General features: G+C 37.1%; 1 protein-coding gene across 2 annotated transcripts in view; it reads left to right on the forward strand.

The window, feature by feature from the left end:
• The first annotated feature begins 349 nt into the window (after positions 1–349).
• LOC112985111 (phosphatidylinositol 3-kinase catalytic subunit type 3) overlaps positions 350–21,994 on the forward strand; it is an 85,660-nt gene continuing 64,015 nt past the window's right edge. For both annotated transcript variants that reach the window (XR_010385875.1, XM_064501041.1), the window contains exons 1-6: positions 350–493; positions 2,073–2,261; positions 2,771–2,914; positions 5,161–5,290; positions 13,020–13,106; positions 14,644–14,739. Coding sequence is in view for 1 of the 2 variants with exons in the window: in XM_064501041.1 (XP_064357111.1) it covers positions 426–493; positions 2,073–2,261; positions 2,771–2,914; positions 5,161–5,290; positions 13,020–13,106; positions 14,644–14,739 (714 nt within the window). In the remaining variant the exon portion in view is untranslated. The remainder of the gene's footprint in view (positions 494–2,072; positions 2,262–2,770; positions 2,915–5,160; positions 5,291–13,019; positions 13,107–14,643; positions 14,740–21,994) is intronic.

Raw genomic sequence — 21,994 nt, forward strand, 5'->3', positions numbered from 1 at the left:
ATCACATCACAAGCAGACACGACGCGGCCCAACCATCTTGGCGCTCAGAGGGGACACGCCGCCATCTCGCACGCAGCATTGTGGGCACGGCCATCTTGCCATGCCTCTCATGAGCGCGGCCATCTTGCATGCCGTACAGGCCGGGGCAGCCATGTTGGTGAGAGAGCCTTGGGCGCAGCCATCTTGGGCCGCCCACCCACCGGATGTCGGCTGGCAGCCATTTTGGTAAAGGGCTGTTACCGAGGGAGGTGGAGGCGTCTCCGCTCCTTCCTCCCTTAGCCAACATGGCGGTGGCGGCGCATGCTCAGAGTAGGGCGGTGCGTGGGGCCCAGGCGGCGGCAGCGGCGGCGGCAGCGGCGGCGCTGCTCATGTCGGTGGGGTGTTGCGGGGGCCGCTGAGGCGGCGGGCGGGGGACGGCGGCAGCCATGGGCGAGGCCGAGAAGCTTTATTATGTTTATAGCTGCGACCTGGACATCAATGTGCAGCTGAAGATGTGAGTGGGCGCGGGGCGGGGGCTGCGGTGCGCCCCGCTGCGGGCGGCCGGGGGCGGCGGGCGGCGTGTGGGCAGGAGCCGGGGCCGGGGCCCGCCCCTGCCGGCCTGGCCGGGGTGGGCGGGGGCAGCAAACTTTGCTCTAAAGACATTAAAAAACTTGTGGCCTTAAGTGTAGGGTAGTGCTTTAGGGCAAAGATGGATCCAGTGTTAGGCGCTGATGCCCCTGTTAGCCTTTCACCGGCGGGCGTTACGGCTCGCCCTTCAGGGACAGAGGAGGGGGGTGATCTCAAAGCCAGTATTTCGCCCAAGCTGAAGTTCAGTTCTCTTAAAGTTGGGATTTTTCTGCGTCACCGCAATGGGATGTTTACATTTTTGTGGGAGGAACACAGCTCTAAGATGTTACAGGTCTAATGTTATTACAGTTAGGTAGCTTAAGCTGGTTTTGGAAATGTAACTCGGGGAGGTTTGTTTTGGGTTTGTTTACCTTCATCTGGAGAGAGAATGGTGTTTGAATTGGGGGTCAGATGCACGTGTCCTCTTGGCTAATGTGTTCTGCCTAGCTAAAATATTGCTGGCAATTACCTGTGCATTGGAGTGTGCACAGGGTGGTGAATGTCCTCCTAAGTGTGCTGTACTTCTCTTGCAAGGAACTTGCTAACCTTTTCTGAAGTGTTTTTGTGGTAATGTTAAATTTTGCCTTGCTGGTAGATAGATTGTTGTTTTGAGTTTTCTTTTTTTTTCCCTTGCAGTTTCTTTTTTCTTTTTACATGTGCATTCACAGTCAGTTATTTAATATTCATGATTATATTTTGCAGGTATATGCGTCATGGTATAGCTGAGGTCTGAGGAAATTCCATCTACTTAATGTAACACTAAAATTCTGCAAAGTGTTGCAAAGCTTTAATGAAAACGTGCTTGACTTGTATAGTTTACTTAAGTTTAGCTCTGATACATTGATGATTTGAGAGATGACTGTCATCCAAAGCCAGTTATATGTTTTTGTGTTTCTTAAAATTTAAAAATAAGGTTTTCTCATCAGCTTTTTTTTTTTTTTCCTCTAAATAGTATTCAGAGCAAGTATATGCTGGTGTTTGTTGTTTTATTTTTAAATACAAATAATGACAGTACATTGTTGTTGCCCTGCTTAGGGCACCTCATTCCGTGCTGTCTAAGAATGTACAGGTTCTACTGGAAGACATTATCTCTGTTTGAAAGACAAAGCAGTAATCCTTCCCCTCCCTGCTCTTCCTTCTTCCCCCCCCCCCCAAAAAAAAAAAAAAAGCCATCTATATTTGCTCATCACTTCACAACCTGAGTTTCTCTCAGATATTTTGATTGCACTGCCTGCTCGTAATCAAAAGATAGTCTTAATACTTGGCAAACTATATATAAGCTATGAAAACAGAATAAGGTTTTGGATATGGAGATGTATGTATCCAGAGCACTAATTGAAAATTAACAGTGTCATTTATTATTAATATTTTAAGTGATAGTAAGTAGCTAAATCCAAGTTTCTTATTTCTTTCTCTCTCTCTCTCTCTCTTTTTTTTTTTTTCTTTTTTTTCTTCGTTCTTCATAGAGGAAGTCTGGAAGGGAAAAGAGAACAGAAGAGTTACAAAGCTCTTTTGGAAGACCCAATGCTGAAGTTCTCTGGACTCTATCAAGAGACTTGCTCTGACTTGTATGTAACTTGTCAGGTGTTTGCAGAAGGGAAGCCTCTTGCTCTTCCAGTTAGAACTTCTTACAAAGCTTTTAGCACTAGGTGGAAGTAAGTGACTGCCATTTATTTTATATAACTCTTAGTTACTGGGGCATCAGGTTATATAAATAAATCTATATATGTTTTTTGTGCATGTCAGAAAGATTTGTTTTCTGTCATCTTCTTCACATACACTTAATAAACATAAATAGACTTGAAGAAAGATTAAGTTATCTCTGATAGCACAGAAAGCAGTCTTTTTTGTATAATGGGTGAACAGCAATATAGTAATTTGTGTGTTTGGGTATGGCTTGCTGATAACTTTTTGGGCCTGGATTAGCATGTTTGGGTGCTGTTATGGGACAGACTGCTCTTGGGGACTACTGGTGAAGGCCTCTGGCCTTCTAATCATACATGCATTTAACTTAACTCAAAATTACGCTTAAGTATTTAAATGGTTAAAGCTTGAAGGAAAATATTTAGAAATTCATTTTCTTGGGAGAACCTGGATTGTATAAACTAATATAGAGTAACTTTAGAATTTAAGTTTTGTTTAATAAAAAAATGTTTCTCTGCAGCTGGAATGAATGGCTGAAACTGCCTGTGAAGTATCCAGATTTGCCTCGCAATGCACAAGTGGCTCTGACCATCTGGGATGTGTATGGACCGGGTAAAGCAGTTCCTGTGGGAGGAACAACAGTCTCACTCTTTGGGAAATATGGGTATACTGCTTTTTCTTTTGTGATACAAATTTGAACTTTTTTTTTTTTTTTTTTTTTTTTTTGGTACCAGGTTAATGGTGCCATGTTAAAAAATCAGACGTGTAGGTGATTTACTCTTTTTTTGTTGTTGTTGTTTGTTTGTTTTTTTAATTTTCTCTAATAGAGCTTCATACATGCTACAGTTTGGGGGGGCGGGGGGGAGAGTTACCTGTATTGGAAAACCAAAGTTTAGACTTACTTTTAGATGTCTGAAAACTTGGGGTTTAAGGTAGCAAGTACTGAAATTACTTCATGTTGTATGCTTTTGTAATGTGTGCACTCTAGTATTGATACATTAAGGTATGTTTGACTGATTGGCCTGCAGTTGGGCTGTTAATGTGGTGTTATTTATAAATAACAAAATGTAATTCAGGAAATCACAATACTTAGGATTATTAACTTATATGATAAATAGACAGTGGGCTCACTTAACTTGATAATAGTAAGCTGGAAGCAATTACAAATATTTTGAAAATTGATAATACACTTGAAAAAAATTTTGACTAAATGCAAAGTAGACTGAAAAAATACAGGATGCAGTTTAAGGATAAGCGTGAGGCGTTGGTATTTTGTGTAGTTGATTGTAGTCAATATCGGATGGGACCCGCTGCCCAGGAAGACACTGGAAAAGATTCAAGTATAATAGTGAATCTTAAGTTGTGCATGTTTAAATATCATGATGCTTTTGTGAAATGTGCAAACACATTAAATATGTAAGCACAAGTATGTACATCAGGGGCAAGGTTGTATCTTTCTGCTCAACTCATCCATTCAGGTGAAATGTATCCGATTCTATGTACTCCATCTCAAGAAAGTTACTGATAACTGGGAGTCTGGGGGAGTCCGTGTTATTGAACATCTAGAAAATAGGAGTAATGAAGAAAGAGTAAGGACTAGTGAGGCTGAAGAAGACAAGACTGCGGCGATATTTTTTCTAGTAGTAGAGTATGTTGGAAAATGGCCTTTCTTTGTGTCTTGTCAGTGGATAAGAAGTAATAAGGCTAAATTAAAGCAGGAGAAATTTTAAGTTAGCATTAGGAAAGCTGTTCTAGTGGTCACTGAATGCAGGAAATGATTGTAGAGGTAGATTGTATCTCTGAAGATCTCTTAAGAACAACTTTTTGTCAAATCATCATTATCTTAGGGCAGAAAACTGGACTGGATCATTTGGACTGTAGTCCGAAGGCTGCAGGTGTTTTTTAAAATATTAGAGCATAATTCCTGGAGAAAGTTCTAATTTGTAAATGAAGTTTACTTTTATTTCCAGTGTGGAATGGGGGAAAGAGATTGGTAGAAATCAACTAACACATATTTTGAATTTTTGCTTTTTGTTTATATACATGGAAGTCGTAGTAGCAATATTCCACAAAAGGATTCCATGAATTCAAGGTTAGATGGTCCTTCTAGTCCAGTACTAGTTAATCATTTTTAATGGCTGATTTTTTTTAAAAGTGTTCCTTTCAATTTTATTTGTCTAAAATTGTCAGGGAGTTAAATGATCAGCTCTCATTGGTGAAAGTGATGCAGTTGATTCCTTGGGATATCTTTTAAAAGTGTATCAGTGCACACATGCAAGGGGAGCAGGGTTTTGTAGAGAAGAGGTGTGGTAAGTTACCCTATGAAGTTCTGTTCATTGCATGGTTTTAGTTCAATTTGATGGTGTGTTGATGGAGTGGTTTTTTGTGTTTTTTTTTTGTTTGTTTGTTTTGTTTTTCCCCTATTTTTTGAAGTTCAGGAGGCTGCTTTTTATCAGTTGACCTTCAAATGAAACTTGCATAGTTTTTTTTTTTTTTAACTGAATTTTTTTGCAGAATGGTAGACATAAAGCCAATGTAATCTGCAAGTCAAGAGGAGTTCTTTATGACTCATTACAAATAAACTATGAAGGTTAAGCTCTGTCCTCAGTTTACATTTGTACCATCCCATTGACTTTGGGAATAATCCACTTTTCTTCCGCTTGCCAAATAACTTATCTCAGATTTACTCATTTTCTTTTAAAGTCCATGTGCCATTAAAAATGAAGGCTGTATAGAGCATGAGGTGCCAGGCACTTTTGCAGTTCAGTTAAATTATGCATCGCAATGTGTGTCCGTAGGTTTGGCAAAAGACGCTAATTCATTTTCTTGCAGCTGGTGCTGTACTTTGATTCCTGACAGCTGTATTATTTTCAATTTACTGAAGTGATTCTGCATTTTTTTTCCCTACAGTATGTTTCGTCAAGGAATGCATGATTTGAAAGTCTGGCCCAATGTAGAAGCTGATGGCTCAGAGCCCACCAAAACTCCTGGGAGAACCAGCAGCACAGTCTCTGAAGATCAAATGAGCCGACTGGCAAAGGTACTGGAAAAGCTTTTTGCATACATCTCAAAGGTTGCTTGCACTTTTAATGAAGAAGTCCACTTAATGAAGATATGCTTCATATTGTTTTCTGATGTGAAAATTATCTTCCTTTGGCTGTTAAATATTTCACAGGATTCATACGAAGAAATGAATAAACTAGATCGTTCTCATTTGCTATTTAAGTATTGCTTAAAAGGGGATGTGAATATCATTAACAGCATAAGGAATTTTTTAATACTTGCAGCATTCCATTGTAACTACTTAAAATCCTAATCCTTTGTAGAGAATGAAAAATGTGATCGTGTCTTGAAGACACTTGAAGCCAAAATGCTATCTTGTTCAGTAAGAGTTCTTAATAAATTGTGAAGAAATCACGGGTAAGATAGTCTAGTTTCCTTCGGTAGTCATCCTCTAGGTTTAAAACTGTCTATTGTAGTCTTCAGACATGTATGAAGTATATCTATATTAGAAAGAACTGGAGCAGAATTCAGTCATTCACAATCATGAATGTCTGTTTTTTTTACATATATATATATATATATATATATATATATATATATATATATATATATATATATATATTTGTATGTATGTATGTGTATATATATATATGTATATATCTTCTATTCTGCAGCTTGGTGACAGACCATATTTTGGCCATAAACACAATTTCTGGAATTGATCAATAAATGCTACTACTCTGAACTGCTTGTTTGACTAGCAGATCTCCCTGATTCTTCAAGTGAGCTTACCTAATCTTTCTGAATGGCTCAACCCTCTTGGTGTGCTTTCATCTTAATTTTTGTCTCCTAGTTCTTCCTTGCCTTTGTGCAGATTGAAGTGAAAGAAAGCACCAGGCCATAAATACGTCCATTTTCTCATCCAGACATTTATCATGGCAATAAACTAACTTTCATTTAAGGTCTGTCTTTTGTAAGGCTAGTTCACCTTGAGTTTATAATGGGAAACTCACTTTAATCTTCTGACTTGTAGCTGGTAAATCACTATAAAATGAAGATCAGCACAGGCAGCTTTGATGCAGAAGAACATTGAGGTGCAACCCAATAGCTTTCTTTGTTAGGCAGAGAAGTAGTATAATTGCCTAACTTAATACTGATTTTGTTGAGAGTTCAGACTAATAGTTTTTTTCCAACAACATTCTAAAGAAATGAAACCGTGGAAGTGTTTGACTTAGCTCTTTGTAGTTTTGCATTATTGGTGCAAACTTACGTTAATGAATGCTGACACCCACTTTAGTTTGCATATGTTTCTTGGTTTTACTGGAAAGAAACAATGGAGGCTTTGCGTTGGAGAAGGGGAGGGAAAAGATCTTAGGAGGGGAAGCATAGAGCTTTTATGCACTTGCATCTGCCTAAAGCCTTCTGCCAATCATATTGCCCCATTTCTTGATCATAGTGGAAAAAAATGCCCTCTGGCATTAAGAAAGCTCTGTAGAGGGGTGCCAGCTACCAAGGCTTGCTTATATTTTATCAAATGGTTATGTGAATGGGAAGGTGGGTCTTTGAGCAAAAGTGTTGGCTTGCAGACCTTCCCTGTCCTGCAAGTTCCATAATGCAAACATAAGTGTACCCTGCTGGTACTATTCCTTCTCTTCCCTTCACTCCTTTTTGCTCCCTAACTCAAGAAATACACCACTTACGTAAGTTACTTGTATTTTAGTCTCAGAATACCTAGGTCCATTCTAGCCTGTCCTTTTGGTAGGCGGGAGATGACTGCTCAGATCCCCTGAGGAAGAGCAAGGTATTCTCCTTTTTTTTTTTTACATCCCAAGTGCAAGTTCTAGCTAATGACTATTAGAGGCTAATAGCATCACTGTCACCATCTTCTGTTCTGAAATATGGGTCTTGGGAAAAATTAATTTCTGAAATATGGAAGTCTCATTTTGTTGTGTTCTTGTATAAAAGCATTTTACTCGCAGATGCTGCTGGTAAAGAAATTGAATAGGGTTTCTGGGTAGTGTGTGTATGGCAGCTTTCATTTGCACAGCTCTTTCCACAGCAGATGAGTTTCTGTGGTGTGCCATTCATAAGTAGCTATTGTTCGAGTACAATCAGCTTCAGTTTTTCCTATAACTTACTCATCAGTTGCTAAATGCTTACTGATGCTACTGTATGGGAAGGTATATGTAGATGTAGAGGAGTTAATTAAATACCAGATTAATTTGGGTGGACTTTATCTTGGTGTTTTTTTTTTTTTGTAGGATTTTTTCCTATTTATGTTTTGGACAGACTTATGATTTGTAAAAGTGTCATGATACTGACCGATGTCTGATACCAGAGGCCAAATTAGAGTCCTCCAGATAATAAATCTTATGAGAAGAGCTTGCTAACCTTTTTTCCATGTGAAAGATAACTCAGAAGCATGTCAAGGGAAAAAAAATGTTTTTGTATGGTATTTATTATTATGGGGAATTCAGATAAAATTAATGACTAGTTGCCAAAAGAATAGAATCCGTGACCTTCCTAAGTAATTGAAACCGTGGCAAATTTTCCATTTCATGTTGAAGTGCCATATGGTTATGCTATTACAAAACACATAAAACTTGCTTGTAAACTTGCTACTCGTGAAAGCCATGACTTTGCATCCTTATGGTCATTACGAATGCTAATTCTTTTTCCCCTTACTAAGGAGGTTGAATGGAGTGTGTGTGGAATATCTTAATTCACTCAAATATTGACAACATCAGGATTTTATTGCAAAATGACTTACTCTCCTAAGCGGTGCAGTAATTTATCTCTCTTAAACAAAAGGTACTCTGCTAAGTTCTTTTTTAATCCATTCATTTCCTTCACCCCTTCTGCTAGCTGAATGAAATTAGATAATAACAGTGGTGAGCAATGATGATATTTCTTCAGGAAAAGAGGCATTCAGCTTCTGCTACTAAATAAGGCATCCCTTTAGACACCAATTTTTTTCTTATTTTAAGCTTTAAATACTAATCTAACAGAACAGTTCTTCATGTGTATGTATACGCTTACAGATCAGAGCCTTGTATGCAGGCACAACTAGTTGATGTATTGTGACCTTTTGTCCTCCTTATAACCAGGTTGAAGAGACTAGTAATTTTCCTTTAAAACACGGAATGACTTTCCTTTATTCTCTGGTGCAGTGAAAAAGAAAATTAATAATTTGTGACAAAATTTAAATATATTGGGGTTTTTTTTGCCAAGGCTTTGATAGGCTTGACCCTAAGTCTTTGCATGAATGCTCGACGTTTATGTTTGGTATTCTGAAAATTTTGTTGCATTGGTTCCAGATAGTGAAAGTAAGAGAGTTACTTTGAGTAAGAGACAAAGTGTTTGGTGTTAGGTTTAAAAAAAAAAAAAAAAAAAAAAAAAAAAAAAAAAACCTGTAGGAAGTAATCTACATGTGGCTGAAATGATGCACACATGAGGGTGAGGAACTCTTTTGTTGCTGAGGACAGAAAGGCCTCATAAGCTAGGTAGGATATATGCAAAGACCAAAATGGTGGAATCCGCACTGCCTGAAACAAAGTTTCAGGTTATGCATGTTGCTGATTCTTTAGAATTAGAATATATTATGAACTAATACATGAGGTAAAGGGCAAGTCTTGTGTGATCTTGTTAGTACAAAATACGCATTTCAGTAACACTACTGAGATAGAATTTGTCAAACTATCCATATAATATAACGCAAGATTACAGAACTCTATTCTGGTCCTGTTTACAATCCTACCAGTAAATTAAAACCTGAAAACTGTTTTTATGGTTTCTGTGCTTTGGTTGCATCCAGCATACTGAAATGTTAGTCAGGATTATACATTTTTTTCTTCCTTTTCATTTTGTAGTGTTTAAGTCTCTGAAGCTAATCTGAAGATTAGCTCTTCCATATGGGATTTTCTGTTCCAATATTCTATTTAGCAGATAAATACTATAGAAAATTACTAGTTCAGGCTTTATCAGAAAAGAACTATATATGGAACGGAATTAGGTAATTCTTACAAGCTTCAATGGCCTTTGAAAGTTTATGATACATCACATCTTATTACTTCCATAAAGCGTACTGGGGTCTAGAGCTTGAAAAAAATGTTAGGCGAATCAGCTGCCTTAGGCAAATGATCTCATAGTCATTATGAGGTGATGTTTCTGTGATTCGTGGAAAGAGTTCAGAACAAAGGGCCTCTGATGTTCATGGCCAGTTTACTACTTAGTGCTTCTTAAAATGGCCAGTTTCTTGGATATCTGGAAATAATAATAAAAAAAGCAGGATTTTTCCTCTCAACTGGATAGCTCTATAACTGCTTTTCAAATTGTGACTGCTTGTGATTGATTCTTTACTTTGACTGGTAGAGCCACTAACTAAAGACAAACTGTAAAGATTTCCACTGAATATTGATCCTTATTTGCAGAATTTAAACTATAGCAGGAACCTAGAAACAAAAAAGCTGAATTATGTAACATACTTGTGAACAAATACTGATACTGAGAGCTGAATGCCATGCTCGTTTCATAAGTAATGTGATTTAAAATTTAATTTAGATCTTGAAGGGAGAGGCCACCACAAGGGTCGTATTGTATTCCAGCTCTTTCTATCTTAAGCTATGTTTCCAAGAATATTAAATGGATTGGGATTCTTGTTTGGGACTTGGAGATTAGGAACCTACTTCTGAAATGCTGTTGGACCATAGACAGAACCCATTTGCTTCCCTAGTTAGAGTCAAAATTTGCCTTATTTTCCTTGTCTTTTGAAATAACAAAAAGTCGCTTTGTGAATGGGGAACGAGCAAGACTGTCTGTTGTTAAACATTAAGGGGCAGTTGATTAAGGCATTAAAGGACAAATGCTTGCCAGTTTATCTTTGACAGACTGATTGGGCTTTAATAGCTTCCATAGTATTACAGGGAATGACACACACTTCATTGTTATTTCCCATTGCCCACTACTGATACAAGAACACCTGCAGAGAGGCTGTAGAACACTGACATTTAATTTAATTAGTGGTTTTAATGGTTGTTTGGAGTCTCTTGGAAGTATTTGTCTGTTATGCTGCTGTTGCATCCAGGGGATGTAAGAACCTATATGATTCCACAGCTCCCAACTTCTGAAGCTTAGCTCCCTGTGGATTTATGTCCTGTATGTACTCCCCAGATCTGTCAGGATCCAGATCTGGACATGCATTTGTGCTCTTTTCAAAGTATATCACTAAGGGATTTGTTTGGTCCGGGTCATTCTTGGTAGGCAGAAACTGCTATAGGATGCCTGTGCTTTGGTGCCTGGACCCTGATTGCTAAGACACCAGTTCACTGGCAATTTGAGTGAGAATGATGAAACAGTACTGCTGGTGCAGTGTGTTAATTTATTTTCTCACAATGACTTTTTTCTTCTTTTTTAACACTTTGTGATATCAAAGAACATCTTGTATACTTCAGCTTTTCTTATCTCTTCAGATGTTTATAAAGCTGGCCTGGAAGAAATCAGTAAGAAGCAACCAATAATCTGCTTGCCCAAGGTGGGAGTGAGGGGGATCTTTAAATCATGTGAAAATGAAATCACATGTAATACTGGATTTCTTTTTTTAACCTGTGAAAATGATCTGAGCGTTTTCTATCCTTAGAGGCTACAGAAGAGGACAAAGATAGTTGGGTTTTTTGTTTGCTTTTTTTGTTTTTTTTCAGTCTTTTGAGGAAGCTGAGATAATTTTATTATTTTTATTATTGTGTCATAGTATCTTAACACTGAGTTATTGACTATACAGTAAAAGCTAGGGTAACATAAATACTTCCCTTAAAATGTTTGGCTTATATGTTTGGGAAACATGCAGAAGGATTTTCTCATGACAAAGGGTTTTTTGTTTGCTTGTTTTCTTTAAAGATTAGTGTAAACGCAAACGTTTATTTTCTAGCAAGTGAGATGGAAGAACAACAGGTAAATCAGAAGTAAATCAACAAAGATGTATGTTTGTAATACAATTCCAGAGTCTTAAGTCAGAAAAGGAGTAAAGAATTGTAGATAGTTTGCTAGCTCCTCTTTCAGTTCAATACCTACTACTGTAATTAAGATTTAACTCTATTTTGCCTTTGATGCAGACATCTAGACCAGCTGAAGTGAAAACTTCACACAAAAACAACTTCTTTTCATACACAGTACAGACTTTCTACCAACTAGATCCAGGATTCCTGTGTATGCAAAGAGAATCAACTTCAGCTTTATGTGACTTCACCATGTTTTGACTTGCCGTTCTCTTAGATACGTTTAGTAAGTGTGTATCTTCCTTTGGCATGTTTAGCTCTTTTTAGAGCAGATGAAAATGAGAGTATTTGGTCTAAGTGTCCACTGAGCAGTGCAAGCCTACCTGGCAAATCTTAGAGGTTTTTGAGGAGGAAAAAACTGTTTCCTATCATCAGTTACATGCATTTGTTTTTATTATATATTAATATGTTTGAGTGGAAGTGTTCAACACCTCTACAGAAGTGAGTTTATGTTCGTTGTTCATCACTCTACTCTTTTCCCTGTGATGTTTCACTTTTAAGGTCTCTCCTTGAAAGATTTGTTATCTTCCTGAATCTTTATTGTAGCTCTTCTCACCATCTGATTGCTATTGTTCTTGAGGTTATGCCCTTCTTCAAGATGACTCCATCATTGTGCATTGAAGCTATAGACTTCCTTTATGCTGCTGAACAACCTTTTCTAACTCATAGTGATAGTTCTGGAGCTAATAAAAGATGAAACTGTGTTCATCTTGAGGAAAATGGTAGCTAGTTGGTGGTTCTATGTGAATTGAGTGGACATAGTAAATTATGGATATTCATGTGGTAAGGGGAGTAGGGAGGAAGAATGTGTTTGCAACTGAAAGACAGTGGGGAACAGACCTGTTGTACTAGGAAGGGTAACTTACAGCAGTAAAGCAAAATGAGAAATACAAGGAGGTAAGTAACTGGACTGAAAACCAGGTGACCTGGCAAGTTCAAGGGGTTGTGTTCAGCAGCATGAAGTCCAGATGGAGGCCTGTCACTAGTGGTATGCCCCAAGGGTTGATATTGGGGCCAATATTGTTTAACATCTTTGTTAATGACCTGGACAATGGGATGGAGTGCACACTCAGCAATGTGCAAAGCTGGGAGGAGCAGTATATAAGACCAGGTGGTTGTGGTGCCATTCAGAGGGACCTCAACAGGCAGGAGAAGTGGACCAACAGTAATCTCATGGAATTCAACAAAGGGAAATGCCAGGTTTGCTCCTGGGGAGGAATAACTCTATGCCAGTACAGGCTGGGAGTTGACAGGCTGGAAAGCAACTTTGCAGAGGACCTGAGGGTCATGGTGGACAACAAGTTGCACTTGGAACAGCAGTATGCCTTTGTGTGTTTTTTACAAAGTCAAAAATAAAAGGAAGGTATTTCAAGTTTTACTATATGAAATATAATAACTTGGGAAAAAAAATAAATTTTCCATGTGTGACTCTTCTTAAAAAATAGGATCCTATTTTAGTATGTTGCAGATTCAAAAATGAAGTGTCTGGAATATGTAGTTTTATTCTTTGCCCTGATTGATGTTTTAGATATTAAAAGTATATTTATGGCATGGCTTAGCTGTTTGAGGGTCTACCTTGTGTAACGTAAAAGCAGTTTTTCCAATTCACTTTTTTGCCAGACTTTATATGTTAATGTCTCTGTAAAATTATGACTTCGATATCCTTTCTCTTAATCGCAGCAATCTAAATATTATCACTGTATATTTCCATGGCAGCTCACCAAGTCTCATCGACAAGGTCACATGGTAAAAGTGGATTGGCTGGACAGACTAACCTTTAGAGAAATAGAAATGATCAATGAGGTAGGTCATCATATGTCAGATTTGTAATGGGTTTTTGGATCTTGCTAATGTGGAAACCTTGGCTTGTTTAGAAGACTGTAACTCAAAGCACTTGTCCCATTTTTTCTTCAACCTTTAGTGTCTACATTAAAAGGACAAATAATTCTTTTAAGTTTCCAAAGTTGACTGGACTTGGGCAAAAAGGAGAATAGACAGCTGTCTTATCAGTTGTCAACTTCAGTATTTCAGTAAACTTGATCAGAAGAGAGAATTAATTAATGAACTGGGGTAGTTTGGAACAAATGCTGTTGTGTTTGACTAATTGAACTGTAGGATTTAGGTTGTTATGGGAAGCCTTCCACTCATACAGATTGTGCCATAGATTTAGACATATTCACTAAGGTAGAACTTTGTTTCAATTGATGTTCTTTTGGATATTGGGAAGAAAATGCTTACAGAATGTGTTTACTTATATTAAAAAGAAAAAAAGAAAATCTGGAATTTTATTCCTGAATGAAGTGTTACCCTCATTGAGCAAAACCATCCTCAAATTATTAACCGATTGTCTTGCTTAACAGAACTCCTTTGTTTTCTGCTCGATATTCTCAGATTTTATTTTTTTATTTATACTTAGACCTCCAGGAATCAGAGCCTTTTGCACCTACATAGGTCTTTTTATAACCCCTTATGAAGCATGTGTGTGATATATATTTTAATTCAGCCTCTTCCTTATGATTTTTTTTTTCTAATCCTTTTCCCTTTTTGTAAGAAGCTGTTTTTTCCAAGCTCTTGGTTGTATCCCAGACTAGCTGCATATGAAATGCAGTGCTTCTGATTCCTAGAAATGTAGTTTAAATGCAGAACCATTTTGCCCATTTTGGACAGTCTGATCCATCATTGCACAGAATGAACTTGAGTTGCTTATCATTAAAGGGCATGCATATTAACTTTTTAGTAAATATATATTACTGGTTGTGAATATGTATAATTCCTTGCTTTTACATTTCTAAACACTTTTTCTATTTAAGCAATTAAAAATGCATACATAGAGCAAATCTTCCTCTGCAAGTCAATGAGCTGCAAATCTAATGCCTCATAGTCTAAGTTAAATTTTTCTCTTTCACTGTTTTATCTAAAATAGTGATTTTTTTGTCTTTTTTTTGACTCCTGAATATTCTCCAGTGGGATCCATAGTTGTGTGTAATGATTAAAAAAAAAAAGGAAGAAAAAAAAAAAGAAAACTGTGTGTCAGCTCGTTAGTCTTCCGTACATTTTTCTCAGACCTTCAGGTCTACAACTTGAAAGACACTGATGAAGAAGCTTTTATCTGTTACATAGAGGTGTTTATCATGAAATGTGAATTAACATAAGAATGTGAGGAAAAGGTGTTTAGTTTGAAGTAGCGTTTTCAGATGATTATCTGAATAACGACTACAACAATTGATAATCTAATTTATTGATTATACCACAAAGGAAATAGAATAATTACCGTACTGAGAATTCTGACGATTGCTGCTCTTTAATATATGATACACATCTGTGGTGGTTCTCTTTTCAGAGGGAAAAGCGAAGTTCTAATTTTATGTACCTGATGATTGAGTTTCGCTGTGTCAAGTGTGATGACAAAGAATATGGAATAGTTTACTATGAAAAGGTATGTGCCTTCATGATTTTATGGTTGTCTTTAAAAAGCAACATTTGCACCTGGAAGTGACAGGTTTTTCCCCTCAGGTGAAATACTCTGCTGCAGGATAGCAGCAGACAGCTGTCAGTGGCAGCTGTTTATGTACACACAAATCAAATGGTATAGATGCAAAAAGATTACAGAAGTCAATCATTCATGTAATATGGTTTGAGATTACAGAATTTAATAAGGGTGAGTGATTAAAAAAACTTTTTGATTTATTGTTCCTTCAGTCATCCAGCAGTACTTTCAGAGTAGCTTTATGTGAAATTATGTCTTGTATCAGGAAGAAATGTACCTGTATTCATTGGTAACATTATAAAAGATAACTTACTAAGACTTTGCAGGGGAGCTGTGCTGGTGAATGGTTTTTTTCTAACATGCACAAATACAAAAGTTTACTTTTTCATGCTGAAAATATTTTAAAAATCATTTCAGTAAAAAACAGGCAAACTTTTGAATTGGGATGTCTTGTTTCTTTTCTCTTGCTGTTTTGTACACAGCAGTCTCCAAAGCAGTCTCTGAAATTGGTGACTGTTTTAATATTCTCACATGCAAAATGCGCATACAAGCATAGATGCCAAGGGGGAAATTCAAGTGTGTTTTTTTTCAGTGTGTGTAGTAGGACTTTGTCAGTTTGTTTGCATACAGAATTACAGTTTCAGAACACCACCTTCTTCCTCTGTAGCTTAATGCTTTCTCCATCAAAATGGAAGCTTCATTCACTACTTGCTTTTAACTGTGTTATTCTGAGGTATCAAGAAAACTATGGGCTTGAAAAAGCAAACTTTGAAAATGAAAAAGATGCTACAGGATCTTTAGGTCAGGTGATACAGTTGCAGTGAAACATTAAAGGGGTGGCATCAGGCTGTCATGTAGTACCAGCAGAATGGTTGAATTATTTAGCAGTTGAGAAATCCTTGGAGTTTAGGGAAGATGCAGTTCATACAAGAAGAATGCTACAGGATTTCTTGTTATACTTTCCAGTCCCCTGAAAGAATAGAATACAAGTATGATGTATATACTGAGTGCCTTCAGTGTTTTTAAGACTTCAAATCTAACAGAAAGAAAGATTGATAATGGGCTTAACAGACATTGAGGTGACTTTGGAAGACATAATCAATATTTTAATGGACCTGCGCCTCATAGAAAGATCCGCCGAAATAGAAAAAGCAGTATGTCTATAACTCAGTTTCAAAAAAACATTTGTCAGAAATTACCTCTTAGAATTTCCAGCATATTTAGATTCATAAGAATTCAGAAAGTTGCTGAGTAATACAGCTGGGTAATATGGGCAAGAGAAAGAAGGTAGGTGATGATGATAGGCTGGAGTCCCGTTGAGATCAAAGGCACTAACTTTAGGCAGTATCTATTCTAAGAATTTAAAAAAGAAATGTAATTCAATACAGAAGAAGTTAATATAATGGAAAACAGATTAAAAGTTTTCTAGATCAACCCGTAATGCTGTCATATGTATAAAAATACAAGACTGTAATCACATTTAAGATTTAAGAAGATGAAGAATGTAGTACTGAATTGCAAAAAGCAGGATTTCACCAAAATACGTGCCTGAGAAGGGGTAGATCAAGAGATGAGTGATTGCCTCAAGTTCTGTATGCTCTGTTACAAACTCTAGTTTGTGAGTGTTTAAAAAAAGGAACTAGGAGAAGTGTAGGAGTGTTAAAGAAGAAACTGCAATTAAACTTTGAACTAGGATGTTATTGAATATCTGAAGCTATTAGTAGTCTTAACTTATTTTTGTTTTAAGAGATGCCACTATAAAAGAAGCTTTTCAAGTTGTGCTTCAAATTGTTATAGTCGTGCCAAAAACAAGCAGCTGATTTGAGAAATTTTCCAAGCCCTTGGAAAAGTTCTGTCTTGTAGACATGCAGAAATAATATGTGTGGATGTCCAGACTCTATCTGCATAACCCATATAGTGATAGCTGCCTTTGTAATGCATCTAGTAGTAGTTGTTCCACTTAGCATCTCCTTCCACAGTCAAAGGCAAATCTATGATGACCAGGCTATGGGCTCTTCCGGCCTTCCTGTTGAAGCTAGTCACTTTGCAGGGAAGAGCTGTAAGGCTGTAGGGCCAAAGAGAGTGGGAGGATCAGTAGCTACTTAGCTTATTTGGGACATTCAAATAAGAGAGAGGATGATTGGATTTTGGGCTGAATTCTCCATTTCATGACTATTTCTGTTTCTATTTTACATCTGTTTTATATGCCAAGATGTCCTGGATTCTGGATGAGGATGTCTTCTAAACTTTAGGTGCTGTGGTCCTGTAAGAGGTACCTTTTAGCAACTTGTTGCAGCATTTTATTTCCTATCAGAGAGCTAGAAGTTGAACTTCAGTCTTAAGAGATCTCCATGTTCATCCTGACAGTGTTGATGTTTTAAGGCATAAATTATCCATCCTTTCCTTTAAGCAGAGGAAAATGAATACATTTTTGTATTGAGTACTCCAGTCTCTGGTTACATCTTGAAGTTTTGAAGTGCTGCTGTCCTACTTGAATGGACCACTTCTGGATAAGTGAGTGCATGTTGTCAAAAGGATGTGTGTTTTTCCTAGCATTTATTGTAGAGAAAACTTAGTTGCTTAGTTGTGTCTGTCTGTCTCTTTCTCCACATCATCCCAGAAGAGCTTGAAGACTGATGTGTTAAGTGAACAGACCTTGTTTAAAATCTTTTAAATTAAATCAGCTGGTGGAGTTTAAGAAGAAATTAAACTCTGTTCCTTAGGCAGGTGCCTGGGCTAAAAACCTGCTTAGTTTCCTGCAACTCTTCAGTGTTTTCTTTGATGGACTGTACTTGAACAGGGGGCTTCTCCAAACCTTTGCAAGTTTTTTTTACCTGTAGAATAGCTTATTTCATAGTATTTCTATAGACTTATCCTGGAATCAGCTAATTATATTGTTTTCTTGAGGAATTTGATGTTACAGGTTTCATCCAGATTTATAATGTGATGGAATTTTGTAATAGTAAGATCGCTTAAAATTTATTTATTTCTGTGGAAATCAGGGAAGTATTTTTTTTCCGGAGAATGAAATGGAATGTAATCAAAGTATCGAAACACTTTACTAACCATTGTTGCTGTATTGGAGTAATAGCTTTAATTTAGAGTGTGCTTTATTTCTCACAGGTACAAACTGTTGAGTGTGGCTAATATGTAGCTTGAGTTCTCTTGGCTCTCTTCATATCTGAACATGACATGCCTAAAAATGGTTTCTCTCCCTCACCTCCAGAAACCTGCCAATAGAGATGAATAAGTCCTGATGTGAACACTTTTTTTTTTCTAGTTGTCAGTATGATTTTCCAGATATAGAAGGTGAGGGAAAGATTCAGACTTCAAATACATGTATTTCTTGACAACTGTTACTGAAGCTCATTAAAAGTACATGGAACAAAAAACTATAGGGTGCTCTTGTGTGGAAATAAAATAATGGAATGTCTAATAGCACATACTAAAACAGTAAGTAACTGCAGCTTGAGGGATTTGTTGATGTAAAGTAGCTTTTCAACAAGTTCTTGACCCTTTTCTGGCAGCAGTAGAAAACAGTACATAAATTAGTGCCTGTCTTCTCAGTTTTGTCATACTTCCAATTACAGTATACAGTATACGTATCCAGCATCACCAATCCAGTACGTTGAATCTAATGAAACTACATTCTGTTGTCACCTGTCTGTGACCGATAGTTGAAGTGAAGATTACTTGTCAACTTGTTCTGTTGATAAATTTGTTTCTAGTGTTTACAAAGAGCTACCATGTTAAACAGTAGCCGATAAAATTGGAGATTCTTGGACTCAGTTCTCAATTTCAGTAATGTAAAGTGGTAGTGGCTCTTTCCATGTTCTCTGTTAACTTAGTTTTAATACAGCATTCATGATTTGAAGGATAGTAATTGTCATGTAGCAAGACCATCACTTCTGATTCTTCATTTAGGCAAAAAATTGCTGTGAACTTCCAAGTACGAATATCACCAACGTTTTTCATTTTTCGTTCTGTGTGGGTTTCAGATGAAAAGTAGTATTGTTTGAGTAAAGTGATTGCACTACTGCATCTAGTTTTAAAAGAGATCTCATTATCAGAGATATCCTTTTCACGACCTCAAGAAAAGGAGGAGAAAAAAAAATTGATGTCAACAGGATTGGATGTCCATTAAGGTTTTGAATGTGAGAAGTTGGATCCTATTGGTGTTACCTGAAATGTTGTTTTGACTAAAGAATGAGATAAGTAGAACCTTCTTTTTAATAGCATTAATGAAACTGGTTTTCAGGAAAGTACATCAGAACCTTGCTGATCCAGAAAATTCTGCAAATTTTCTTGACTTTTTTGATGTGACTAATATTTATATAATTCACACACTCTGAATTTAATATAGTGCAATCCCTCTAAAGCTCTGTGACAGACTGTCTTAAAGCAAGTTAATGTTGTATGTATATTCTTGACATTGTTTCCCTCTGGCAAAAGAGCAGGTCATCTCTGGCTGTGTCTATTTTATCAAAAACATGCAGCGAAGAGGAGCAGATTTGCAGAGTGAGAAAGTTGTTGCCGAAGGCCCAATATTTGTGCTGTGTGTGTACTTCAGACTAGCTCTAATCAGGTCCCATGGGCTGAATAACTGCTAGCAGTTGGAGCATATTACGTGTCTCCAAGACTTCTGTGGCACTAAAGCATATACCTAGTCAAATTCAGGTGCTAATTTAAATACACCTTCAGGTGTTGCTATGATTTAGTAAGTTTGTATGTTCAGGGTCACAGTGATAGACATGATGTTCTTGAAGTATGGCAGAGTTAGTTGCATGTTTATCTAATTAGAAGGTAAGTAAAACAATTGATTCTCTTCACTGGCAAACTAGTGACATGCTGTCTTGCTCAGGATTTCACAAAATAGCATATTCTGAAAATGCTGTTAACTCCCAACATAATTTGACCTGTGAACATTTTGGCACAACTGGGTTTCATGGCAAATTTTGGATGAAGCTTAAGGCTTTGTTCTAAAACATGATGAAACAGGAACAAAGTTTTCCCAGTATCTCAGCTGAATGACTAGGGCTTTTCAGTTTGATGCTTCAACATAGTGTGACTGCATTTAAGGAGGGGAGTTTAAAGAACATTCATTATAATACTCCTTGTGAAAGGTTAAGAAAGAGACACACCAATAGTTTAGAATTCATTCTTTTAACATTAATCTTGGAAAAAAAATTCCCCAATCTTGGTTTTAGAGGGTGTTGTATACATACACTGGAAAGCTATGTCCCTTGTTTAGTTCAGTTTTGTAAGTCACCAAAGCTTAGGCAATTGCGCTTTGTCATTCTAATCCTAATAAGTTCTGAATTAGTAAGCATGGTCATGTGCTTCTGCTTGCGTGATAGGTACCCTATTTTTACAGGCTTAAAAGCTTTGTCAGACGCTCTTCTCTCTTCAGCTGCCTGTTCTATCTGAATGTTTTCGCTGAGGGAAAAGTGCAGTAGAATGGGCATTATTGTTTATAAGAGAATCCACATGGGATATGCATGTCTTAAATGCTTCAGTAGGGGTTTGAACATTCATTAGTTCCTGGTGAATCCACTCTTGTCAAGGTTTTTGTGCAGGGCTTTTATGTCAAGGGCCCAAGCTCGAAGTGGAACCTTGTTGCTGGGGCTCTTCTATTTGTTTGTTGTTTTATAAAGGTCAGATTGTAGCCTTACTACGGCTCAATTAAGAAAATCCATTTGTAGATAAAAAATCTGGTAGAAATCAGTCCGTCATCTCTTGTCATCAAATTAGTTTATTCTGCAGGAAGGGGCTCCCCCTTGCCAAACATCATTCCTTAATATGTCATTGTTTATTTTTTCCATAATTTGACTGCGTAATACTAATATATTGTGATATGAAAGTTCTGTCTAATGATTTGGCACAGGTTTTAGTACAGTGTGAGTGCTGATCTGTCAGTGTAGCTCCTACCTGGTCTACTACAGCATTGAAGTGGTAGTGTTCTGTTCTAATAGAAGTGTCTTAGAATTAGTAGTGCTTCCATATGATTAGCTTAAAGCCAAATTCCTTATTTAGGTGGTGTGGTTTTAAATCAGAAAAACTGTAAACGTTGTCTTTGTCCTCTTCACTGTTCGTATGTGTACTCTCTATTAATGGCTAATGTGAAGAGCAATACCTTTGTTTAAATTCTGGGACCATCATCAGCCATGTGTGTACATATATACATATTGCCTTTAAGTGGAAAGGGGATGTGTGTTTGTATATTTGTTGTCATTATTATGACTGTAAAAAATGCTCTTTGGAAGGGTATAGGACACTAAAAAATGGAGTAAAAGTGTCTTCCTGATCATGCTCTTGTATAGCGTGAGCTCTTTTACTGTAGTCAGCAATGCAGAATTTGTATAGCTGAAGAAATGGGCCTTTCCCCTAAAAGGGTGATGGTAACTTTAATTCCTGTGCCTCATTGTTGGTGATTGATTTTTCTTTTCTTTCTTTTTTTCTTAATATAGCTCCTTGCTTCTTTGAAAGTTAGGTCTGAAAAGTATAAAAGCAAAGGCACCCTGACTGACACACAATTGCAAAAGCAAAGGAGGAAAAAAAGGGGGGGGGGGGGGAGGAGAGTAGGGGCAAATAAATCTATCAAATCAGAGTAATTTAGCTCAAAATTTCTGTTTTAGAGGGACATCTTGATATTTTAAGAACTTGTGTTCCTACTTAAGCTGAAATACCAGTTTCTCTTGAAATGAAACTTCAGAACCTATCTCACTGAAGCACTTAACTCTTACTTTACTAATGTATATTTTGCTTTAAATGAAGATAGATTCCTGTAAAGTAAACGTTTGGTAGAATCACTCTGCTTTTGTGGTGGTGGTAGTGTGTTTTAAAGATACTCTATTAGTATTTTTCTCATTCGAGTGGACTATTGAGCATCTCTTGACTAGGTAACTTTTATGTTTTTCAAGAATTTGTCAGTTAAAGCTGCATATCTGTGCCAGTTCTACCAGTTTTTTCCTCTCCATACACATTCCTGATTTCTCTGGAAACTGTACAAAGAGCTGACACATTGAAGATTAAAGATCTGATCTAAGCCTGTTGAAGTCAGTAGGAAGATTCAATGTTGACAGTATTCTTTTGATTAAATCCTCTGGGCTGAATTTTCAAAGGTGAAAATGTAGATTAGGTGCTTCAGAAAATAATTCCAGCAGGCACCTGGTTTGTATCTTTAGTGCCTACTTGCCTTTGAAAA

Source organism: Dromaius novaehollandiae, chromosome W (genome assembly GCF_036370855.1).
Source record: "Dromaius novaehollandiae isolate bDroNov1 chromosome W, bDroNov1.hap1, whole genome shotgun sequence".
NCBI classification, from domain to species: Eukaryota; Metazoa; Chordata; class Aves; order Casuariiformes; family Dromaiidae; genus Dromaius; species Dromaius novaehollandiae.